This window comes from Leptopilina boulardi, unplaced genomic scaffold (genome assembly GCF_019393585.1).
Source record: "Leptopilina boulardi isolate dan_hultmark-lab unplaced genomic scaffold, ZJU_Lbou_2.1 LbouV2_144, whole genome shotgun sequence".
In the NCBI taxonomy this organism is placed as follows: domain Eukaryota; kingdom Metazoa; phylum Arthropoda; class Insecta; order Hymenoptera; family Figitidae; genus Leptopilina; species Leptopilina boulardi.
Window position 1 is genome coordinate 2,131,611 of NW_026137690.1, and position 25,722 is coordinate 2,157,332.

General features: G+C 21.4%; 1 protein-coding gene across 1 annotated transcript in view; it reads right to left on the minus strand.

Moving 5' to 3' along the window:
• The window catches only part of LOC127291612 (phosphatase and actin regulator 4-like), a 181,937-nt gene that overhangs the window by 17,943 nt on the left and 138,272 nt on the right, over window positions 1–25,722 (minus strand). The window contains exons 5-9 of the mRNA XM_051320815.1: window positions 12,997–13,299; window positions 8,840–9,076; window positions 7,997–8,243; window positions 4,554–4,586; window positions 3,537–3,682 (exon numbers count right to left, since the gene is read on the minus strand). Of these exons, the coding sequence (XP_051176772.1) occupies window positions 3,537–3,682; window positions 4,554–4,586; window positions 7,997–8,243; window positions 8,840–9,076; window positions 12,997–13,299 (966 nt within the window). The remainder of the gene's footprint in view (window positions 1–3,536; window positions 3,683–4,553; window positions 4,587–7,996; window positions 8,244–8,839; window positions 9,077–12,996; window positions 13,300–25,722) is intronic.

Here is a 25,722-nt window from a genome sequence, read left to right on the forward strand (position 1 = left end):
ATTTTCAATATTTATAATATTTAAAAAATTAATATTTATTTATTTTTTTTATTTATTTAAATTTGTAATATTATATATTGTTCAATATAAAATATTAAAATTAGTACAAATATAAATAATAAATTTTCATATTTTTTACTTCTTTTTTATTTCCTCTGCTTTTAAATAATAATAATATAATATAAATAATATAAATATAATATCTAATATAAAATTAATATAAAATTATAAAAATATATTTAATAAGTAGAAAATAATTTTTATAACAAAAAAAAATATATATATATAAAATTTATTTAATTATTTTTTTTAATCCCTTAACTGGCACCATGGGTCCAGTAGACCCTTCTAAAAATTTATTTAATATAAAAAAAAAATTATAAAAATTTATTTAATACAAAAAAAAAATTACAAAAATTTATTTAATACAAAAAAAAATTATTTATTTCTAAATTAATAATAAGAAAATAATTTTTAAGTGTGTCCCAAACGAGATTGGAAGCTAGTTTTTTAGTTAGAATAGTTTTTTTTTTTTTTTTATTAAATTATAATTATCCCGAGAAATATATTGAGGAGAAAATTTTTAATTCCGAATTTTCTTTTTTCTCGAAATAAAAATAAATAAAAACGAAAAAAGCACGTTTTCTTACAAATCGAAAAATACGAACGCGAACTTCGGGAATAAAACACAAGAGTCAAAAAGACACTGAAGCTTGTTGCCAAGCTAATATTCGAGGATTAATATAAACTTCAAGGTGCAGATTTTGTCGTGTCGAGAATCGCGAAACTCAAAAGTTGTGTGCGCTTTTCAAATATATATATATATATATAGAATATAATTAGTTTAGGCGGATGAGACTTATTTGAAAACTTGAGCAATCAGGAAACTCTCGTTTATAATATATGGAAGTGAATTGAGAAAAGAGAAGATGAAGAAGAGGTTTCGATCGGCACGCTTCTCTCATCACGATAAAGTGATTAGTTTGCCCGGAGATAAACGTTCATTCAACTTTTCGATGAGTTTAGAAAACGCTGATTAACAATTGTAGATTAAATGCTTTTGATTTTAATCCCAGATTTATATATATATATTTGATTTCAATCTCAGATACGCGATGTTTCATTACGTCAAGCGAAATTCGAGAATTTCGTTTATAAATTGTATACAAAATAATTGAAATTTCAAACATGTTTTCAAAAAATTTTTTTTATTTTTTTTTTTGTTACAAATTCACAAAAAAAATAAAATTTTCTAATAATTCTCTAAAGTTTTTGAAAAAAAAAAATTAAAAAAACATAAAAATTTCACAATATTAATATTTTAATAAATAAATAATTATTTTCGAATATTTCAAAAAGCAATATTTTGAAATACTAAAAAAATATTTTTTTTTTTATTTCAAAAATTTGTAATTAAAATTTGTAATTATTATAATTAAATTATTATTTATCTTTTTTTTTTATTATTTTATTATTTTTATTTATTCCTATTATTCTTTTTATTCCAAAAAAAAAAAAAAAATTTATTACAATTTTCATTTCCAAGAATTTTATCAGATATTAATTTTTAGATGAATTTTTATTTTTTAAATTAGCAATATTAACAAAAAAATTTTTAGCTATCAAAATTTTTGTGGATTTTGAATTAAAAATTTTGATAATAATTGAATTTTAGTTTATTTTGAATTAAAAATTTTGAAAATATTTGATTTTGAATTGAAATTTTACAAAAAATTGAATTTTAGTTTAATTTGAACTAAAATTTGAAAATAATTGAATTTTAATTGATTTTGAATTGAAAATTTTAAAAAAATAAAATTTGAATTAAAATTTTGGAAAATATTTAAATTTTAGTTGATTTTGAATTGAAAAATTTGAAAAATATTAAAATTTATCTGATTTTGAATTGAAATTTTTAAATATAATTGAATTTTAATTAATTTTGAATTGAAAATTTTGAAAAAATAAAATTTGAATTTAAATTTTGGAAAATAATTAAATTTTAGTTGATTTTGAATTGAAAATTTTGAAAAATATTAAAATTTATCTGATTTTGAATTGAAATTTTTAAATAGAATTGAATTTTAATTTATTTTAAATTAAAAATTAGGAAAATAATTGAATTTCAATTTATTATAAATTAAAATTTTTGAAAATAATTGAATTTTAGTTTATTTTGAATTATTGAATTAAAAATTTTGAAAATAATTGATTTTGAATTGAAATTTTGAAAAAAATGGATTTTAGTTTATTTTGAACTAAAATTTGAAAATAATTGAATTTTAATTGATTTTGAATTGAAAATTTTGAAAAAATAAAATTTGAATTTAAATTTTGGAAAATAATTAAATTTTAGTTGATTTTGAATTGAAAATCTTGAAAAATATTAAAATTTATCTGATTTTGAATTGAAATTTTTAAATATAATTGAATTTTAATTAATTTTGAATTGAAATATTTGAAAAAATAAAATTTGAATTAAAATTTTGGAAAATAATTAAATTTTAGTTGATTTTGAATTGAAAATCTTGAAAAATATTAAAATTTATCTGATTTTGAATTGATATTTTTAAATATAATTGAATTTTAATTAATTTTGAATTGAAATATTTGAAAAAATAAAATTTGAATTTAAATTTTAAAAAATAATTAAATTTTAGTTGATTTTGAATTAAAAGTTTTAAAAAATATTAAACTTTATCTGATCTTGAATTGAAATTTTTAAATATAATTGAATTTTAATTAATTTTAAATTGAAAATTAGAAAAATAATTGAATTTCAATTGATTTTGAATTGAAATTTTTGGTAAATAATTGAATTTCCGTTGATTTTGAATTGAAAATTTTAAAAATAATTGAATTTGCAATTGAAATTTTTGAAAATAATTAATTTAGTGAAGAATTTTAGTTACCAAAATTTTTGTCATTTAAATTAAATGACTGTAAAATAAAAATTCTGGCAAAAATTTGGTAGCTAAAAATTTTATTAAGTAAAAATTAACACAAAATTCTGTTATTATTGTTATTTTGAAAAAGTTAGTAGCTAAAAATTTTTTAAAGTAAAACTGTGTTAAAAAAAAAAAATGAAATTCTGTTAATATTGTTATTTCGAAAAATGAAAATTTGTCTAAAAATTAACAATTTCAGATAAAAATTCTAATTAATGATTTTTATGGTTTTTTTTTTTTTTTTTTTTTTAATTTTATTTATTTATTTTTATGATTTTATTATATGCGCCTCAAAAAATTTTGTATAAAATAAATAAATTTTATTTTTTATTTATTTAAAAATTTGTTTTTATATTTTAAAATTCAATTTATTTTATTATTTCAAAAATAAAATTTATTTTTATTATTTTAAAATTCAATTTACTTTAAAAATTTATTTTATTATTTTTAAAAATAAAATTTATTTTTATTATTTTAAATATAAAATTTATTTTGATTATTTTAAACAAAAAAAAAAAATGTATTAATTATATTTACTTTTTTTTGCTCAATATTTATATAATTATATATGTAAATAGATTTACTCACTATTTTCATCGTCATAATCCTCTCTGTAAAGAACCTGTCCATCTCCGGATTCATCGTCCGAATCTTCTCGTATTACATACGGCCTTGCATTCTCTTTATTCTCCATTGTACAAGGAAGAGCCAATCCAAATCTGACTGGTCGACTGCTGCAATTTATATATATAGAGAAACAATTAGAAAACAATTATCACAAAATTAGAAACGATAAATTCGTTGACGACCCGTGAACCAATGTTCTACTCTAAAATGACTTTGAAATGTAAAACGATCGAAAATGAATTTGCTCATCGATTTTTCATTTTTTTTTTTTTTTGTGACTTTGTGACTTTGTGTATATATGTAATTTGTCTTCTGTTTTTTTTATTGACGATTTATATATATATATGATAATACGATATTTTGTTGATAATAATTATTATAATTTCAAATAATTCTTTTATTTTGAGATAAATTTTTTTTATTTTTAAAAAATTATTATATTTTAATACGATTACTATTTTTATTTTAAATAATTACTATATTTCAAAACAATAATTATTTTTTAAAATAATAATTGTAATAAAAATACTGATTTTCATTGTATATCAAAAATATCTAATAATTTATATTTTAAAACTGTTATAATTTTATTTTTATAAAAAAATAATTGAAAAATTTTTACTTTATTATAATATTAGAATAATAATTGAAATCAACATGTTATAATAATTGTAAAAATTAAAACAATAATTACTATAATTATTTATATTTAATAAATAATTTTTTTTTTCTTTTGAATGATAATTAATAAATTAATGTCGTTAAAAATTTAATTTGTGATCTTTTCTCATGCTTAATATATAATATAATTGTAAAAGAGAGAACAATTTGGTTACCTTGCAATCAACCATCGAATTTTTGGGAAAATTCGATGTACGCATGCTTTTTTTTTTTATTCATTCGTAATAATAATAATAAGAATAATAATAATAGTAATAATAGTAATAAATATTTATTTATTGAAACGAGTTCAATTACCATATCCTCATCCTAGGCCTAAGAGGCTGTCTTCTGGTTAAGCATAAGAAAAATACGACCTCTTTACTAGTGACTGACAAATGTTATGAAAAATGTATGATAATGATTTAACGATCTATCTACTGGGAGAGACTAAAATAATGTTTTGTTGTTTTTTTTTTTTGTTCAATCATTTGCCTCGATTTTTTTCCCATCGAAAAAGTAGAAGGAAAAAATTATTCTCTACTATTTACGCTCCAGGCCTTAGATCGACTTTAACGCAAAAAAAAGGCAATTTATATTCAAAAAAAAAAAAAAAAAATTGAAAAAGTCAATTTTTTTTATTTTAACAAAATTTAATTGGTTAATGAAATATTTTACTTTAAATAACTAATTTTATTAGATATTAAATTCATTTTATTAATTCTGTAATGAGAATAATTCTATAATGAATATTATCAAAAAAAAATTTATTTCTATTTCATAATCGAACTAAAAGAAAAAATTTTCAAAATTCTATTTTAGTAGAACAAATTTCGAAAAAAAAATTCTTAACTTTCCATTTTTATAATTTTTTTTCAAATCTGATTTAAGCAAATTATTTCAAATTTCAAAATTTTCTCATAGTTTTTAGTTTTGATGATCGAAAAAAAATTTCAGGCAATACTTAATTAAGTTTTACAAATTTTTAAATAAAAATTATTTTTTTTTTAAATAATACTAATTTAGGAAGAGTTAGAGTTGAAATTTTTAGAAATAATTGAATTTCCAAAGATTTTTCTTAATTTTCAGACAATAATTAAATATTACAGAACTAAAAATAATTTATCAAATTATTTTCAATAACATTTTCTAAAGTAGTTGAATTTTCAAAGATTTAAAAATTTTTATTTTTGAAATTAATTGAACTACAAGTGATTTTTAATTGAAAATTTTTTATGATTTTACTAAAAAAATTTATTAGAAATTGTAGACAAAAAAAACAATAATTGAAAATTTTTTTAATAAAAAATGGTTTCACATAGTTGAATTTTCGAAGAATGTTATAAATATTATTAAAAATAATTGAATTTCAAAAGAATTATATGTAATTGAAATAATAAAATTTAAAAAAAAATTTTAGATGGAAAATTTTACAAGCTTTTAAATCGAAATTAATGAAAACAATTGAATTTTAGTTGGTTTCGAATTAATAATTTTGAAATAAATTTTAGTTAATTTTTAATTAAAATTTTTTTTTAAAAATTGAATTTTAATTGATTTTAAATTGAAATTTTTTAAATAATTGAATTTTAGTTGGCTTTGAATTGAAAAATTTGAAAATAATTGAATTATTATTGAAATTTTTAAAAAGAATTTAATTTCAATTGATTTTAGAATTTAAATTTTTGAAAATTTTGAAAATAATTGAATTTCAATTAAAAATTTTTGAAATCAATTAAATTTTAATTAATTTTGAATTGAAATTTTAGAAAATATTTAAATTTCAGTTGAAAATTTTGAAAATAATTAAATTTTAATTGATTTTGAATTAAATTTTTTTGAATAATTGAATTTTAGTTGATTTTGAATTAATTATTTTGAAAAAATTGAATTTTACTTGATTTTAAATTGAAATTTTGGAAAATAATTCAATTTTAGTTGATTTTGAATAAATACTTTTGAAAATAATTGAATTTTCATTGATTTTTAAATTTAAATTTTTAGAAATTTTGAAAATAATTGAATTTTAGTTGATTTTTGAATTAATAATTTTGAAAAAAAATTAGTTGATTTTTGAATTAATAATTTTGAAAAAAAAATTAGTTGATTTTTAATTACAAAATTTAAAAAAAAAATTGAATTTTAATTGATTTTGAATTAAAATTTTTTAAATAATTGAATTTTAGTTGGTTTTGAATTGAAAAATTTAAAAATAATTGAATTTTTATTGTAATTTTTGAAAAAAATTGAATTTTAATTGATTTTGGAATTAAAATTTTTGAAAATTTTGAAAATAGTTGAATTTTAATTGAAATTTTTGAAAACAATTAAATATTAATTAATTTTGAATTGAAATTTTGGAAAATAATTGAATTTCAATTGAAATTTTTGAAAACAATTGAATTTTAATTAATTTTGAATTGAAATTTTGGAAAATAATTCAATTTCAGTTGATTTTGAATGAATACTTTTGAAAATAATTGAATTTTCATTGATTTTTGAATTTAAATTTTTAGAAATTTTGAAAATAATTGAATTTTAGTTGATTTTTGAATTAATAATTTTGAAAAAAAATTAGTTGATTTTTAATTACAAAATTTTTAAAAAAATTGAATTTTAATTGATTTTGAATTAAAATTTTTTAAATAATTGAATTTTTATTGATTTTGAATTAAAATTTTTTAAATAATTGAATTTTTATTGATTTTGAATTAAAATTTTTTAAATAATTGAATTTTAGTTTGTTTTGAATTGAAAAATTTGAAAATAATTGAATTTTTATTGTAATTTTTGAAAAAAATTGAATTTTAATTGATTTTGGAATTAAATTTTTTGAAAATTTTGAAAATAATTGATTTTCAATTGAAATTTTGGAAAATAATTGAACTTTAAAAGATTGTGTTAAATTTCAGACAATAATTATAAAAAAAGAAATTTTTAGTGATTTTTGTTGACGAAGAATTTATTAGAAATTACATAAAAATATTGAATTTCAAAAGTTTTTAATTGAAAAATTCTTTCAGATAATTGAATTTTCGTAGAATTTCATTAAAATTATTAAAAATTATTAATTTTGTGAAGAATTTTAGTTAAAAATTTGTTAAATAATTGAAATAAAGAAGATCTGAAGAATATCTGCATTAAATACTAAAGAAATGTATTTTGTTTAAAAATTTTGTAAAAAAAAAAAAAAAAATGTAAAAAAAATTCCACGGCCTGTACGCCTTTTTAATTCCATAAAATCATTTTACAGAAATAAAACATTTTTTCGCGAAAATAATTTTTTTGAAATTCAAGAAAAAAAAGCATTTTATTTTAATTATTAAACAAATGTAAATTCGAAAAAAAAAATTCAAACTATTACAATAATAAATAAAATTCCAATTTCTAGAAATTTTCTTAATATTTAAAAAAAAAAAACATCTAAAACAAAAAATTTTTAAATTAATTGGCCTTGTGTTTCTTTTTTCCAAACGATTATTTAAATTGAATTTTTATTCAAAAAACCGAAACAAAAGAATTCGATATTAATTTTTTCTTTTTTTTTAATACAATTTTTCAACCGATTTTTTTAAAAATATTTTCTATTAATTTTTACTTATTTATTATTCATTTTTTAAGTTCAATAACGTAAAACTATCTTGAGACAACAGATTGTAAATTGAAATAAAAAACAAAAAGGAAGGAAAAATCGAGTTTAGGATCAAACACAATAGAAATTAAAATTTCTTTTGACAATTTTTTTTTTTTGTGTTTCTTACTTGAATGATGCATGGAGTTCTTGACGAAGTGTGAGCGGCCTATTTTCCTGCGTTGGAGTATTTTGAGGGGTTCCAGGTCCACTACCGGGTCCTTTCTTTTTTAGAGCACTTTTCAGGGGCATGGCATGAAATTTGGGCTCCTTCGCGGGAATTTCCTCGACTCGTGAAGTGTCGAATACAGGATCAGGATAAACATTTCGAAAACCGTACATACTGTCGTCCTCATCCTCAACGTCAGCGTCCTCATCTAAAAAAATGCCATTTTTTTTTTTTTTTTTTTTTTATTCATATTTACAGGAAAAAAAAAGTATTTTGTAGGAAATAGGTTGAATATTTTATTTAAAAAAATTTAAATTTTTTTGAAAAAAATTAGATAAAAATTATATTTAAATTTGATTAATATTATTTGAAAATTATTAAATTGGCGAAGAATTTTATTCAAATTATTTGAAAATAATTAATTTTGCAAAGAATTTTTAGATTTAAATTTTCAAAATAATTTGTAATTTTAAAAGAGATACAATTTTATTTATTTATTCAGTTTATAAATTTTGTACTTAAAACAGTAATAGGTATTTTTTGTTTTTAATTTATTAAATTAATTAATTTTTCAATTTATTTATTTTAATTATTTCAACATTAAATTAATTATAAAAATTAATTAAAATAAATAAATTGAAAATTAATTAAATAATTAAATTGTTAATTTAATCAATTAATAATTAAAATTAATGACAAAATATTTATTGTCAGTCAAATAAAAAATCAATATAATTAATTGTGTAAATTTATTGATAAAAGCAAAAAAAAAAAAAAAAAAAAAATGGGAAAATTTGAATTTACCATCGTCCTCGCAGTCAGAAAGGGGCATCGACTGTTGCTGCTGCTGTTGCTGCTGTCTGGAAAGAGACGTGGGACTTGGAGAACTAAACATTGGAGGCGGGGGAATAGGTCCAATTTCGCTGAGAGGAATCGGCGGCTCCGGAAGTTCCGACAGCATCAAATTGCCCGGGGATGGTAGAGGGAAGCATCTTTCAATAATTTGCTGTTCATCGTTGGGATGAAGACCACCTCTCTCAACTGTGAACAAAGTAATGAATTTTTTTTTTTTCCCCAAAAAAAAAAAAAATAATTTTCCTACAAAAATAAATAATTTTCCAAATAAAATAAATAATTTTCCTAATAAAATAAATAATTTTCCAAATAAAATAAATAATTTTCCTACAAAAATAAATAATTTTCTAAATAAAATACTTTTCCTAAAAAAAGAAATAATTTTCCAAATACAATACTTTTCTTAAAAAAATATATAATTATTTTCTAAATAAAATAAATAATTCTGCAAATAAAATAAACAATTTTTCAAATAAAATAAATAATTTTCCAAATAAAATACTTTTCCTAAAAAAAATAAATAAATAATTTTCTAAATAAAATAAATAATTTTTCAAATAAAATAATTTTCCAAATAAAATAAACAATTTTTGAAATAAAATAATTTTCCTACAAAATAAATAATAATTTTTCCAAATAAATTAAATAAATTTCAAATAATATTTGAAATAGAGAAAATAAAAACCAAATTTTCACCCAAGAAAAAAAAAGAAGAAAAATTTCTCATAAAAATAAAATAGAGAAAGGAAATGGTTCTTAATAGGAAAAGAAGAAAGAAAATAATAATAATAATTAGAAAAAAAAAATGTTAGGAAGCTGTTTTGTAAAAGGAGAATTAGGTTAAGTTTCAAGAAGTGAAATTTTTGAAACAAGAATCGTATTCCAACCAGAACGTTTGATAGAAAAAGAATTATGGAGTTAATAAGCAACAGCACGGGGTAGAGTTGAAATATTTCTTGTTCGAATTTGCCCCATGGTGTGTCAAATTACCCCGCCTTCACCAATTATTATTATTGTTATTATTATTATTATTAAAGTTAGTGTCAATGTTAGAACCGCATATAAATATTCTCCACATTTTATATCCTCTGTTGAAATTTTTTCAGTCTGGAATTTATAAAAAAAAAAAAAAAAATTTCTTTTGAGACATTCCGTAATAAGTTTTTGAAATTTTTTTTCGAAATTTATAATTTTTTTGCCCTTAAAGGTTATTAGTCATTGCAAAGAAGATAATTATCAAGTTCCATAACGATTCGTTAATTTCTTTAGAAGTTATAACCGTTTTTTGGATTTTTTTTTTTGGGGTCATTCGGTAAAATAAGTTTTTGGAATTTTTTTTCAAAATTTGTATTTTTTGATTTTAAAAGGTTATATTCTTAGTAAATAACATAATTATCAAGTTTCATAAAGATACGTTAATTTCATTAGAAGTTATAAGAGTTTTTTGGATTTTTTTTGGGGTCATTCCGTTACAATGTTTTTCTATTTTTCGTAAATTTGTGTTTTTTTGATTTTAAAAGGATATCTTCTTGATAAAAAACATAATTATTAAGTTTCATAAAGATCCGTTAATTTCTTTAGAAGTTATAACCGTTTTTGGATTTTTTTTTTTTGGGTCATTCCATAATAATTTTCTGCTTTTTTTTTCTAAATTAGAATTTTTTCGCCATTAAAGGGTGGTAATAGTAGCAAAAAAACGTAATTGCAAATTTTTATAAAGATTCATTAATTCGTTTAAAAGTTACATACATTTTTTTGATTTTTTTTGGGGTCATTCCGTAATAATTTTACGTTTTTTTTTCTAAATTTAAATTTTTTGTCTTTAAAAGATTTTATTTATAGCAAATCACATAATTACCAAGTTTCATAACGATTCGTTAATTTTTTTTAGATTTTAAAAGCGCTTTTTGGATTTTTTTTTGGGGTCATTCCGTAACAAGTGTTAACTTTTCTTTCAAAAATTTGTATTTTTCGTCTTTAAAGGTTGTTAGTCATTGCAAAGAACATAATTATCAACTTTTATAAAGATCCATTAATTTCTTTAGAAGTTATAACCTTTTTTTGGATTTTTTTGGGGTCATTCCATAATAATTTTACGTTTTTTTCCCTAAATTTGTGTTTTTTTGATTTTAAAAGGATATCTTCTTGATAAAAAACATAATTATTAAGTTTCATAAAGATCCGTTAATTTCTTTAGAAGTTATAACCGTTTTTTGGATTTTTTTTTTTGGGTCATTCCATAATAATTTTCTGCTTTTTTTTCCTAAATTAGAATTTTTTCGCCATTAAAGGGTGGTAATAGTAGCAAAAAAACGTAATTACAAATTTTTATGAAGATTCATTAATTCGTTTAAAAGTTACATACATTTTTTTGGATTTTTTTGGGGTCATTCCGTAATAATTTTACGTTTTTTTTCAAAATTTTTAATTTTTTTGTCTTTAAAGGTTGTTAGCCATTGCAAGGAACATAATTATCAAATTCCACGACCATCCGTGAATTTCTTTAGAACTTATAATCGTTTTTTGAATTTTTTTTTGGGGTCATTCCGTAACAATTGTACACTTTTTTCCCTAAATATGAATTTTTTTGTACTAAAGGGTGTTACTTATAGTAAAAAACGTAATTACAAATTTTATAACGATTCATTAATTCGTTTAGAAATTATAACCGTTTTTTGGATTTTTTTGGGGTCATTCCATAATAATTTTCTGCTTTTTTTTCCTAAATTAGAATTTTTTTCGCCATTAAAGGGTGGTAATAGTAGCAAAAAAACGTAATTGCAAATTTTTATAAAGATTCATTAATTCGTTTAAAAGTTACATACATTTTTTTGGATTTTTTTGGGGTCATTCCGTAATAATTTTACGTTTTTTTTTTAAATTTATAATTTTTTTGTCTTTAAAAGTTGTTAGCCATTGCAAGGAACATAATTATCAAATTCCATGACCATCCGTTAATTTCTTTAGAACTTATAACCGTTTTTTGAATTTTTTTTTTTGGGTCATTCCGTAACAATTGTACACTTTTTTCCCTAAATTTGAATTTTTTTGTATTAAAGGTTGTTACTTATAGTAAAAACCGTAATTACAAATTTTATAACGATTCATTAATTCGTTTAGAAATTATAACCGTTTTTTGGATTTTTTTGGGGTCATTCCGTAATAAGTTTTCGCTTTTCTTTCTAAATTTGAATTTTTTCGCCTTTAAAGGATGTTATTTACAGCAAAAAACGTAATTACAAATTTTTATAACGATTCATTAATTCGTTTAGAAGTTTTAACCGTTTTTAAAAAATTTTTTTTTGGGTCATTCCGTAATAGGTGAATGCTTTTTTCTCCAAATTTGTATTTTTCGTTTTTAAAGGGTTTAATTCATAGGAAAAAACATATTTACAAAGTTTCATAAGAATTCGGTGAATTTTTTTAGAAGTTATATACGTTTTTTTGATTTTTTTTTTTGGGTCATTCCGTAATAAGTTTTCGGTTTTTTTTCCCTTTGTATTTTTTCGCCTTATAAAAAGTTTATTCATAGCAAACAATATAACTACTAAGTTACGTAACGATCCGTCAATTTGTTCGAAATTTCCAAACGGTTTTTTTCGAATTTTTTCGAGTTTTTCCGTAATAATTTTTTGTTTTTTTCCCTAAATTTGTATTTTTAGTCTTTAAAGGGTATAATTCATAGCAAAAAACATATTTTTCAAATTTCATAACGATCCGTTAATTTTTATAGAAGTTATAACCGTTTTTTTGGATTTTTTTTGGGGTCATTCCATAATAATTTTTTGTTTTTTTTTTCTAAATTTGAATTTTTTGCTTTTTAAAGTTTTTATTCATGGCAAATAACATAATTACCATGTTTTATAACGATTCGGTAATTTTTTTGAAAGTTATAACTGTTTTTTGAATTTTTTTTTGGGGTCATTCCATAACAAATTTACACTTTTCCATCCCCCCTCAAAATTTGATATTTTTTTGCTCCCAAAAAAATTCCAACATCCCTAATATGTGGAGAAATATTCATAGTAAGTATTACTTTATATATCGTTAAAAAAAAAAAAGAAAAATGCTTTTCTCAGTTCTCAGGTTGGACGACAATCCCTAACCTGGGGAAATTGTAGGATCTCGTGTCGACGAGTCTTCATTTATCTGATAAGACTTGGAAATAGAACGCTGTGAAATGGAATTATTCCATCCCTCTTGCTCACCACCGAGCATGATGATTCTTCGATTCGTCAGCCTGGTTCTTGGATCAAGTGTATTGGGCCTATTTGGCTTTTGCTGGTCCACTTGAATTGTTGGACACGAACCAGGACCCGAACCTGGTATCGCACCGCCTTGATTTGCTGACGGATCGTTCGACGATATACCGCCATTTGCATTCTGTTCAGTCTTTTCCTTCTTCGACTCTGTAAAACCAAAAAAAAAAAATAATTTTAAATTATTTCAATTAAATATATCTAAATATTTAAGTGAAAAATAATTTTTTTTTTAAAATTGTTTTTACAAATTTTAAGTGAAATCAATTTTTCAATATTTTAATTATGTTATAAACTACTTTTTAGTTTGAGGTTATGTTTATCAGTTTAAACGGTTTTTATGGACGAAAGAAGGGACGATAGAAAAAAAAATGGTTAGTCCACAGGGCTGGGTAGTCATTTTATTTTAAATGTAGGATCTCAAATGTTAACAAAATTCGTCGGCAAAATAAATGTTAGGTTATGTTTAGTGATTTATTTTCAATTTTATTAAATAAAAATCAAAATATTTTCCATATTTTGTTAAATATTGTTTTTTTTAAAAAAAAGAGTTAGGTTATGTTTAATGACTTGATTAAAAGTTCTTTTATTGTATTTTCAACAAACATAACCTAAAAATTTTTCTTTCTAAGATATGTACCGTTTCTCGCGTCACATAAAAAACACAAAAACAAAAAAAAAAAAAAAACAAAATGTGGAAATTTATCAAAGCTGGAATTTGATAATCGTCAAAAGACGAGAATTCTATTTTGGACGAGATCCAAAATTACCAAGGTCCCTCATGTGGAGGAAGGACGTTATTGAAGAAATATATATATATTAAAAAAAAAAAAAAATCATTATGGGAATTGAAATGAATCCGTTGAATAGTTTCTCAGAAAAATCCAAACTTAATTATAATTTTAACGCTTTGAAATAAAAAAAAAAATAAAAATAAACGACCTATGGGATGAATGTGGGACAAATGAACAATATTGGCAAGGGAAAATTAAATCTCAACTTTTATTTACTATATATATATATATATATATATATAAACCACACAGAATCAGTTTCCACATGCTCGACAAATTTTTCTCATTTTTATCGCGTCTATAGTGTGATTTGGCATTGGGCCAAAACAATGTTTTCTTCTCGTAATTTCAAAACTTTCATATAGATGCTTTACGTGAATTTTAAAAATCAAAATACATTGTACACTTTATTTTTTTCACTTTAAAAATTATTATTTTCTATATAAAAGATTTAAATTTCTAGTGGTAAAAAAGAAAAATATAAAAACAAAAAAATTAGGAAAAAAAACGAGAATTTAAAATAATATAAAAATAAATGTAAAATAAAAATGTTATACATGATGATAAAATGATAAAAATGATAAAATACATTTTACGAGAGATAGGAAGATAAAATAATTTTTTTTTTCTTTTTTTTTTTTTTTTATGAATACTTGCCGAGCCAATTAAGTCGAAGTATACGACCCATCGCGAAATCACTATCAAAACAAAATATTGTTTCGCCACTTTTAAGGGGGGAAAAAAAAAAAAAAAAATTCCGACTTTATCGTTGCCCGGTTAAAATTCGACTGACAAATATTTCTCGCGAGATTGGTGGTGTAAGTATAGTTGAGAAATATAAAAATAGATTTATTATATTTTGATTACATTATAAGTGAAAGAATAGTGTTTTTTGATTTTTCGGAATCGTGTGACGAAAAAAACTAGTAAAATAATAATAATAATAATATACGATCAGAAAAATAAAAAAATAATTCCTCGAATTTTTTTTTTATAACACAAACAATACAAAAAAAAAAAATTGCTTTTTGAGAAGAAAATAATTTTTTTTTTATTTGTTACCAATTTTACGTAATTTTAGATTTTTTTTTCTTTTGCAAAAAAAGGGATTTTATTTTTCTTTTTTTTTTTATTATTTCAATGTAAATTTCCGAGCACGTCGAATATGCGCATTGCGGCTTTGGCTCATTCTGTTTGCCCTCTCTCACCAAGAAACATTCTTTTCAAAAAGATGAGTAACGTCTCTTGAGAGAGAGAGAGAGAGAAGAGAGAGAGAGAGAGAGACATTTATCCCGAGAGACATTTGGAAGACCATTTTTCTATGAGATTTTTGCCTTATCTTGACACACAAGTTAAATTGTAGTTGCGGAGATAAAGTATTTGTTGAGACATCAAAAAACGCAATATTAATAAGAAAAAAGGAGAAAATAAAGAAAAAAAAAAGTAAGAAAAAAATAAACAAAAAAAAAACAGAAAAATTTATTAATGGAAAAAATGCATAAAAAGAAATTTTGTATTTTCATTTAAGAGAGAATTTTTAACATAACAAAATTCTTAGTTAACAAATATTTAGTAAAAAAAATTTCTATTCTATTTATATTAAAGAACTGACATCAAATTTGTAATCAGCGACCACAAAAAACCCCCAAGTAACAAGTTTCAAGCGAATTCGATGAATTTTTAAAAATTCGCCCGCCATATTGGATCCGCCATTTTGAATTTTGAAAAACTAATACCGGATTCGTAATCAGCGACCCCAAAAACCCCCGCGTAACGAGTTTTAAGCTATTTTTACGATTTTTTAAAATTTTCGTCCGCCATATTGGATCTGACATTTTGAATTTCGAAAAACTAACACCAAATTCGTGTTCAGCGACCCCAAAAACCCCCAAATAACAAGTTTCACGCGAATTCGATGAATTTTTAAAAATTGGTCCGCCATATTGGATCCACCATTTTGAATTTTGAAAAACTAATACCAGATTCGTAATCAGCGACCCCAAAAACCCCCGCGTAACGAGTTTTAAGCTATTTTTACGATTTTTTAAAATTTTCGTCCGTCATATTTGATCTGACATTTTGAATTTCGAAAAACTAACACCGGATTCGTGTTCAGCGACCTCAAAAACCCCCAGTTAACAATTTTCAAGCGAATTCGATGAATTTTTAAAAATTGGTCCGCCATATTGGATCCGCCATTTTGAATTTTGAAAAACTAACACCGGATTCGTAATCAGCGACCCCAAAAACCCCCAGGTAACAAATTTCACGCGAATTCGATGAATTTTTAAAAATTGGTCCGCCATATTGGATCCGCCATTTTGAATTTTGAAAAACTAATACCAGATTCGTTATCAGCGACCCCAAAAACCCCCGATTACCGATTTTCAAGCGAATTCGATGAATTTTTAAAAATTCGTCCGCCATATTGGATCCGCCATTTTAAATTTTAAAAAACTAACACCGGATTCGTAATCAGCGACCCTTAAAACCCCCGAGTAACGAGTTTCAAGTGAATCCAATGATTTTAATCTCAAATTCAAGCTTGAATCGTACACTGCGAAACGCATATATGCGCCGGACCCAAAAAAAGAGAAAATTTTGAAAAAAGTGGGGGTAGAGAATCAAAAAAAAATTTTTTTTTCGTTCTTTTTGACATGGTAGTCGTTTCCAATGTATTTTTGTCCACTGAACACGATTTCGGGTTCCAAAATTGTCTAGTACATCAGAATTTTGAGAAAATTGGTGGTAAAAGCAAAAATTACACAAAAAATCATATTCATTTTATAATAAATTAAATCAAATAGAAAGTCGATAATTTTTTTTTTTTAATTCGACACTGAAAAAAAAATTTCTACTGTGGGGGAATATTCATGCGTTCCATTATTTGAAGAAGGGTGAAAAAAAAATGCAAACGCAGAGGCAGAGAAAAAAAAATGAAAAGATTACCATTAGAACTATAGCTATATATATAGAGAGGGAAAAAGAGAGTTAAATGCAGAAGTCATGTAATAAAAGTCGAAACGACTAGACGGAGCTTCATTGTTCTGTCGAGTTTTGAGGGTGCTTGGTAAAGAATTTGCCGGATATGTTGCAAACAGCAATTCTCAAAATGCTTTTTAACCCACAAACCATGTTTCCTTCTTTTAATGTAGGTATAAATATATATATACTCGCGTCAACCGAGGTTATTATAGTACGAAAATTGCAAAAAAAAAATTTCTTTTTTATTCTACGCTTCGTAAATTATTCTAAATAAAAAAAAAATTGTTTTAAACTATTTAGTATTACAAAATTTAAACATGGCATAAATCTTGAAAAAATTGTCAATTAATTTTAATACACAGAAAAAACGCTGGATAAATTTTGTTGCGGGTAATTTTAACTAATGCTAATTCACATAGACGGTGGCGCCCCCAACTAGGATAAAATTTGTTGCAGTTAATTTTTTATATCGATTTTGGGGTAAAAATTCTACTTTTTTTTTTAGTGTGTAATTCTCTAGTACAAAAAATCATATGTCAGCTGATATTTGTAAAGAAACAGGAATGGGAAGCAAGAATTTATAAGCAGAGTTGGATAGGTTAGAAAATTTGTCCAACGATAAGGCTGCTTCCACAATATCTAAATTGCATCGTGGTTCGTTTCCATTGTTCTCTCACTTGCCATTTGTCATAATTTAACTACCGCACCCTGCTCTAGTGAAAATTTAGTAACTTTTAATTTTAACAATAAAGTCACTAAATTTTTACTAGAACAGGGTGCGGTAGTTGATCGAGAATTATGACAAATGAGTGGAGACTTTAAAGACGATTTTTAAAATATGCGCGCGCATTCATTGCCAACTTTTGAAAAACAAAAAAATTATTTCAAATATTTTACTATTCCTACAAAATTTTAGCTTGATAATAATATTAAAATTGTAAAAAAAATTTGTTTTGTTTAAAAAAAAAATAAAAATTTTCTATCCTCCTAGGTGAAATTGTTTTATAATTTTAATAATATTAACAAAACTGAAATTTTACGAATAGTGGAACACGTGAAATAAAAATTTTTGTCTACAGTTGGCAATGGATCGTCTCATTCTAAAAAAAAACAAAATCGTCGATGCGATTTTGCTGATTGTGAAAGCGGCCTTATTGTTGGACAAAAATTCCAACCTACCCAACCCTGAATATGGGCTCTTGCTACCCAGACCTGAATGCTTAGAAATCAGCTGACAATGAGTATTCTTGCCACTAGAACATATCGGATTATTTTTTTCTATTATTACAAAAGAGTAATTTTTATTATTGTTCTTTTGTGAATTAATTTTACAAAAATGGGTATTCTTGCCACTAGAACATATGGGATTAAAACGTATTTTTTTCTGTTAAAAAAGAATAATTTTTATTATTGTTATTTTTAACAAAACTGAAATTGCAGGAATAGTAGAACATATTCTGTAAATTATTTTTAAAAAGTTACTGTAAAATTATTATTAATATTATTATTATTATTTTTATTAATATTATTTTTACTACTATTGTTATTATTATTAGTATTATTATTAATATTTTTAATTATTAATATTATTTTCATTAATATTATTATAGGAATTTCATTTTCATTTGAATTTCATTGAATCTTTTTTTAGGTTAGAAATTATTGTTTTCTAAAAATATATTATTATTATTATTATTTTTATTAATATTATTTTTACTACTATTGTTATTATTATTAGTATTATTATTAATATTTTTAATTATTAATATTATTATAGGAATTTCATTTTCATTTGAATTTCATTGAATCTTTTTTAGGTTAGGAATTATTGTTTTCTAAAAATATATCAAATTGACACAGTTTAGGCTAATTTAAATAATCTAAAAATGGCCCATTACTTGTTTTTTTAAAAGGAATTTTAAATCAAACAGTTTTTAATTTAACTTTAAAATTGTGTAAAATTAATAATGTTACTTTTTTGAGGTTATGTTATAACTTTTTGTAAAAAAATTATAATTGAATTCTCAATTTTTTTGACATAAAAAAAATAAGTCACAGGAAAAAAAAATTTTTCACTTGGAAAGAGCGAAATATTTTACTAGAATAGTGAAAGATTTAATTTAAAACGCCTACAAATTTCACTTTCATCTTTAATTTGAAGTTAGATTTAAAAAATTCAAAATGGCGCATCCAATCTAGAGAACGAGTTTTTTTTTCTTAAAAAAAAAAAAATGATGAAACTAGTTTTATTCAGGGATTTTTTAAGGTCAGTGGAATAAAAATTTAATGTTAGATGTAGAAAATAAAGGTGGGAAGAGTTATCTAATTGACCTTTGCGTAAATGGAAAATTGAGAAATGAAAAAAAATCCCTATTGTTTAAAGAAAAAATTGAATAATATATATATATATATATTGTATGTATGAAAAAAATATGTGCAAAAATATATTTTTATAAAAATATATATATTTTTATAAAAATATATTTTTGCACATATTTTTTTTATATCGTTATTTTCCTGTTTTACCGACAGTCGGTAATGTAGATTTCTATGTCGGTAACTTTTAAATCATTTCATTATTACCAACATAGAAATCTACATTACTGACTGATGGTAAGACAAAAAATGATAATATAAACAATTACCGACATTGAAATCTACATTACCGACTGATGGTATAATAGGAAAAATGACGATATAAAAAATTACCGACATAGAAATCTACATTACCTTAAATAATTTGTAAATTTTTTTTTGAAAATTTCATTAGTTTTACAAGAATTAATTTAATGCTCAGGTCTACTGGACCTATGGTGTTAAGGATTAATATTAGCTCAGACTTTCACCCAAGAAAACTTTTTTGATCATTATCGACTGATGGTAAAACAGGAATATGAAAAATATAAAAAAATTTACCGACATGGAAATCTACATTACCGACTGAAGGTAAAACTGTTTCATCATTGTAGTCGGTAATGTAGATTTCTACGTTGGTAATTTTTTTATATTTCAATTTTATTTTCCCCACCTCAAAAACAAATTCAAAAACAGTTGTATATCGCCTCGTCAGTAAAATACAAGTTGAAAAATAATTAGATAAATATGGAACATAAAAAAAAATTGTAACGACGCTTATTTCAATATGACCTACATTATATCGCGAAAAAAGAAAGCTTTCTGGAATACAAAATTCTTTGATTAATTCGCAAGAAAATATTATTACGAAAATTCAGAAAATATTTATTTTTAAACTAAAATCTTATTTCAAAAAAAAAAAAAAAAATTCGTAAAGAAGAGAAAATTTTATGCTAATAGAATGGTTAAATTTTTTTTTTTTTATCGATTATAGAGAAAATAAATTATTTTTTAATTGTGATGTAAAAAAAAAGAAAAAAAATTTGCACAATAGAAAAAAGGGGAATAAAATACAATGAAGAAAATATAAAGATATGTTTTGTGAACTTGAACTCGGGAGAGAGAGCTTTTCTACTCTGTCCGGAGGTCATTGACGTATTACTTTTGTGACTCGATGCGTCGCGTCGCGTTCAGACAGCTTCGTGTTCCCTCAACTAGAAGTTATAATATCTATTAAAAATCGTAATATTCCAGCAATTTTTATTTAGGAAAAAATTTTTTACAATACAAAAATTAAATTTTTAAATAAATTTTTTAAATAAATTTCAAAATTAATTATTAAATAAATTTCAAAATTAATTTTTAAAATAAATTTACAAATCGATTTTTAACAAAAATTTTTAAATTCAACTATTAAATAAATTTTTTAATTCAATTTAAAATATTAAATGAATTTTTTCAAATTTCAACTTTTTCCACATTTTTAAATCAACTAGAAAATGTGAAATTTTTTTTTAAATATTTGCGAATTTCATTTTTAAAATGTAAATTTTTTTTTGTAATATTTTAATTGAATATAAAAATTGAATATCGCAAAAAAAAAAAATAATAATAATAATACTAATAATAATAGAAGTTGTAATTTAATAAAAATTTAAAATCGTAATTTTACCTTCATGTTTTATTGAAATAAAAATACTAAAACCCTAAAACTAAATTTGTAAATAAATTTTAAAATCCAACATTCAGTATTTGATGAATTATTAAATTATTATTATTATTATTATTTTTGGCGCATAAAATTTTTTTTTAAAAAATTAATTAATTAGAATTTTTTTGTTTTAAAGTATTTTTATACTTTAATTTACTTTAATTAATTTTTAATTAATAGAATTTTTTAAGGACACAGAATTTTCAATTTGTCCGAAATTAGAAATATAACCGAACAAACAATAAATAGAAAGATTGCGGCGTAATTTTTTTAAATATTGATCAATCACGATTTTCATGATAATTTCTAATTGAGTCAATTTTTTTTTTTTTTTTTTTTTTTTTTTTGAAAATTTCGCCTCAATCATTCTGTTGATTATTTTTTTCGGTCATTTCTAATTTCGGACAAATGAAAATTCAGCGCCTTAAAAATTCGGACAAATTAAAATTCAATGAATTGGAATTTATGTCATTTAAAAATTTGAATAACATAAAATTTGAATTTAATGAAAATTCTTTTAAATTATTAAAATTCGATTAAATTAAAATTCTTTTTTTTTTTGCAATATTTATAAAAAAAATTGAATTTAAAAATTAAATATAGATAAAATAATATTCGTTTTTTTTTTTTTTTTTTTTAAATGGAATTATTTAGGAGAGAAAAGAAAAAATTCCTATGACGATGAATAATATATAGAAAAAGCTGCAAAAGTAGTTGGATTTTTAAAATGATAGAAAGCGCACTTTGTTTCGACATAAAACAAGTAGTACGCATAACGTATATATATATATATAAAACTTAGAAACGGAAGGTAAAACATGTTTCAGCTTGTGCTTTTATTGATGTTGTTTATATACCAAGCCAACATATAAAACAATTGAAATCGATTTAGGAATTTCATTAAATTGAAATGCAACACATTTTATTTGCACTTAAATTCAAATAAATTTTACAAATTCTTCTAGTCATATAAAAACACAATGTTGAAAATTTCATTTCAAAATTAAATTTTAACACAAATGTAAGTAAATTTTTTTTTATTCTACTATTATTATTTTTTTTATTACTATTATTATTATTATTTTTATTATTATTTTTATTATTATTATTTTTATTATTATTTTTATTATTATTATTTTTATTATTATTATTATTATTATTATTATTTTTATTATTATTATTAAACGGAAAAAAATCTTCACCTGAAACAGCCATAAGTTTTACTAAAACAGCGAAAGTTTTTGCTATTTTAGCTAAACATATCGCTTTTCCAGATAAAGATTTTTTCCCCTGTATTTTTATTATTATTTTTATTATATAGAAAAGAAAATTAATGACATGAATTTGAAATAAATTTATTCCTAAGAAATAGAATTTCTATTAAAATAGAAATAAACATAAATTTTAATTAGACATTACAATCAGAAATTTTGGAAATAAATTTTATTCGATGTATAATTTTTTTTTTTTTTGAAACGACTTTTCAAATTTTTGAATTATTATTTGTAAGAATTTATTCTATTTAAATGAATTTTTTTTTTACTTCAAAAAAAATTTTTTGGTACTGAATTTTTATTTGACCGAATTTTTAATTGTCTAAATTTTTCTTTTTTCGAAACTTTAATTATCCAATTTTTTTATTTGCCCGAATCATTAATTATCCAAATTTTTATTTGACCTATTTTTTAATTGTCAGAATTTTTATTTTTTCTAATTTTTATTTGACCGAATTTTTAATTGACGGAATTTTTATTTTTTCGAATTTGTATTTGACCGAATTTTTAATTGTTCGAATTTTTAATTTTCCGAATTTGTATTTGACCGAATTTTTAATTGTCCGAATTTTTATTTGACCTATTTTTTAATTGTCCGAATTTTTATTTTTTCCGAATTTTTATTTGACCGAAGCTTTAATTATCCAAACTTTTATTTGACCTAATTTTTAATTGTCCGAATTTTTATTTTTTCAATTTTGTATTTGACTAAATTTATAATTGTCGGAATTTTTTAATTTTTCCGAATTTGTATTTCACCGAAGCTTTAATTATCCAAATTTTTATTTGACCTAATTTTTAAATGTCCGAATTTTTATTTTTTCGAATTCATATTTGCATATTTTGGACAAATTAAAATTTCAGTTGTGTACGAATTTTCTATTAAATAACAAAATTTAGTTATATATATATATATATATATATATATATATATATATATATATATATATAATAAATAGTTGAAAAAAAATATTTTTTAAATTAAAATAAATAAAGTTTATTAATAAATAAAAATTAAAAAAAAATTAATAAAATAAATTAAAACTAAATAAAAAGAAAAAATTATAAATTAAAAAATTGTTTAATTTTAGAGTTTGTTTTTTTTTTACCTGAGAAATGTTTTTTATAACCAGGTGGCAAAAAAGCGGCGGGAGGTGTAATTGGAGGTGTTGCATCCCAACAGGGTACAACGTCAGGTTGTATACCACAAGAGCCATAGCCAGGAAGTTCAAGAACACGTTGTTGTTTTTCACATCGTCGACGATGTCGTCCACGCGGCGCGAATGTCTTAACAGCCGCCAAAAAACCTACCCCACTCATTTTTTTATTTTTCTTTTTTCTTTATTATTTCTTTATTTTATTTTTTCTTCTTTTTTTTCGTTTTAATTTCTTTTTTTTTCCTTTCGCTTCTTTTTTATTTCTTCTTTTTCTTTTCTTTTTTTTTTCTTTTTTACTTTTTATTTTTTCTTTTTTCTATTTTTTCTTCTTCTTTTTATTTTCTTTTTGTCTTTTTTTTTTATTTTGACTTCTTTTTATTTCCTTTTCTATTTCTTAATTTTCATTTTTTTTTCTTCTTCTTTTTATTTTCTTTTTTTTATTTTGACTTCTTTTTATTTTCTTTTCTATTTCTTAATTTTTCTTCTTCTTTTTATTTTCTATTCTATTTCTTAATTATTCTTTTTATTTTTTTTTCTTCTTCTTTTTATTTTCTATTCTATTTCTTAATTATTCTTTTTATTTTTTTTTCGTCTTCTTTTTATTTTCTTTTCTATTTCTTAATTTTTCTTTTGATTTTTTTTCGTCTTCTTTTTATTTTCTTTTCTATTTCTTAATTTTTCTTTTGATTTTTTTTTCGTCTTCTTTTTATTTTCTTTTTTTATTTCTTAATTTTTCTTTTTATTTTCTTTTTGTCTTCTTTCTCTTTTTATTTTCTTTTTTCTATTTGTCTTCTTTTTTATTTCCTTTTCTTCTTTTTGGTCTTTTTTTTATTTCTTAATTCTTCTTTTTTTATTTATTTATTTCTTTTATTTTTTTCCTTTTCCTTTTCGTTTTTTTTTCTCACACCAGATAATTAAATTATATTTTCCCCTCCCCGACAGAAATTGTATATATATATATATATATATTTAATCGAACAAGTGAGTTTTGTAGTATAAGAAATTTTTAATTTTTTTTTCTCTATATAGATTGTTGTCGCAGGAAAAATCTTCAACTAATTCAAAAAAAAAAAGAAAAAAAAAAAAAAGAAAAAAAAAAAAAAAGAAAAAATAATACGAATCTTTACTAAATAACACGACTAAAAGGTTTAGTGTTGTAGATAAACGATCCTTTCTGTTCGTATCACTCACTTCTCTCTCTTTCTTTCGTATATAGAAAAACGAAAGAGTAAAAGCTCAGGATCTTCAATTGAACTTTAAAAGCGATAGTTAAAGCCTTAATGAAAGCTTCACAAGTTTTATCGTTGAGCTTCTTGCACAAAGAACAATCAATTTTCTTGCGATGTTTTTTCTCATGTCCAAAGAGCTTAAAGAAAAGTTTTTTTTTTTTCATTTTTATATATATATACAACAAATAAATTACACAAAAAAAAAAATTAATCCTAATAAACACTGCTATTACTACCACAAATAATAATAATAATAATAATAATAATAATAATAATAATAATAATAATAATAATAATAATAATAATAATAATAATAAAAATATAAATAGTAATAATAAATAAATAATAATATATTTGTTATATTAATTATATTTAATACAAAAAAAAATAATAAAAATAATAATAAAATAATAATAATAATAAAAATAATAGTTACATATTATATTTATAATTTAATATAATAAATTATTATTATTATTATTACACGGAAAAAAATCTTTATCTGAAACAGCGATAAGTTTCTCTAAAATAAGGAAAATTTTCACTGTTTTAGTGAATCATATCTCTGTTCCAGTGAAACTTATCGCTGTTTCAGGTAAATTTTTTTTGTGTATAATAATAAAAATAATAATAAAAAAAAATAATAAAATAATAATAATAATAATAATAATAATAAAAATAAAATAAATTAAAAAAAATTATCAAAAAATAAATAAATAAAATAATGTACCTTAATTATAATAATTAGTTTATAAATTAATACCTTGTTATGTTAAGTGATGAAAATAGTAAAATTATTATTTTTTGTTTTTTTTTTTTTATGGTTTTATTAAAGATGATTGTATTTGTTAGAAGATTTTTTTTTTTTTATTATTTTTTTGCTAAGAATATATAGAAAAGGGAAATAAAAGATCCCTGCAGGTTAAAAGGAACTCTTTTTTTTTTTTTTTTTTTTTTTATTTTTTAGGGAAAATTTGATTGATCACTAGTTGCGCGTGGCCGGGACCCCATTGGAGAAAAAATCGAACTTGAAAAGTTTTAAGAAACACTCTCATTACGAGAGCATGC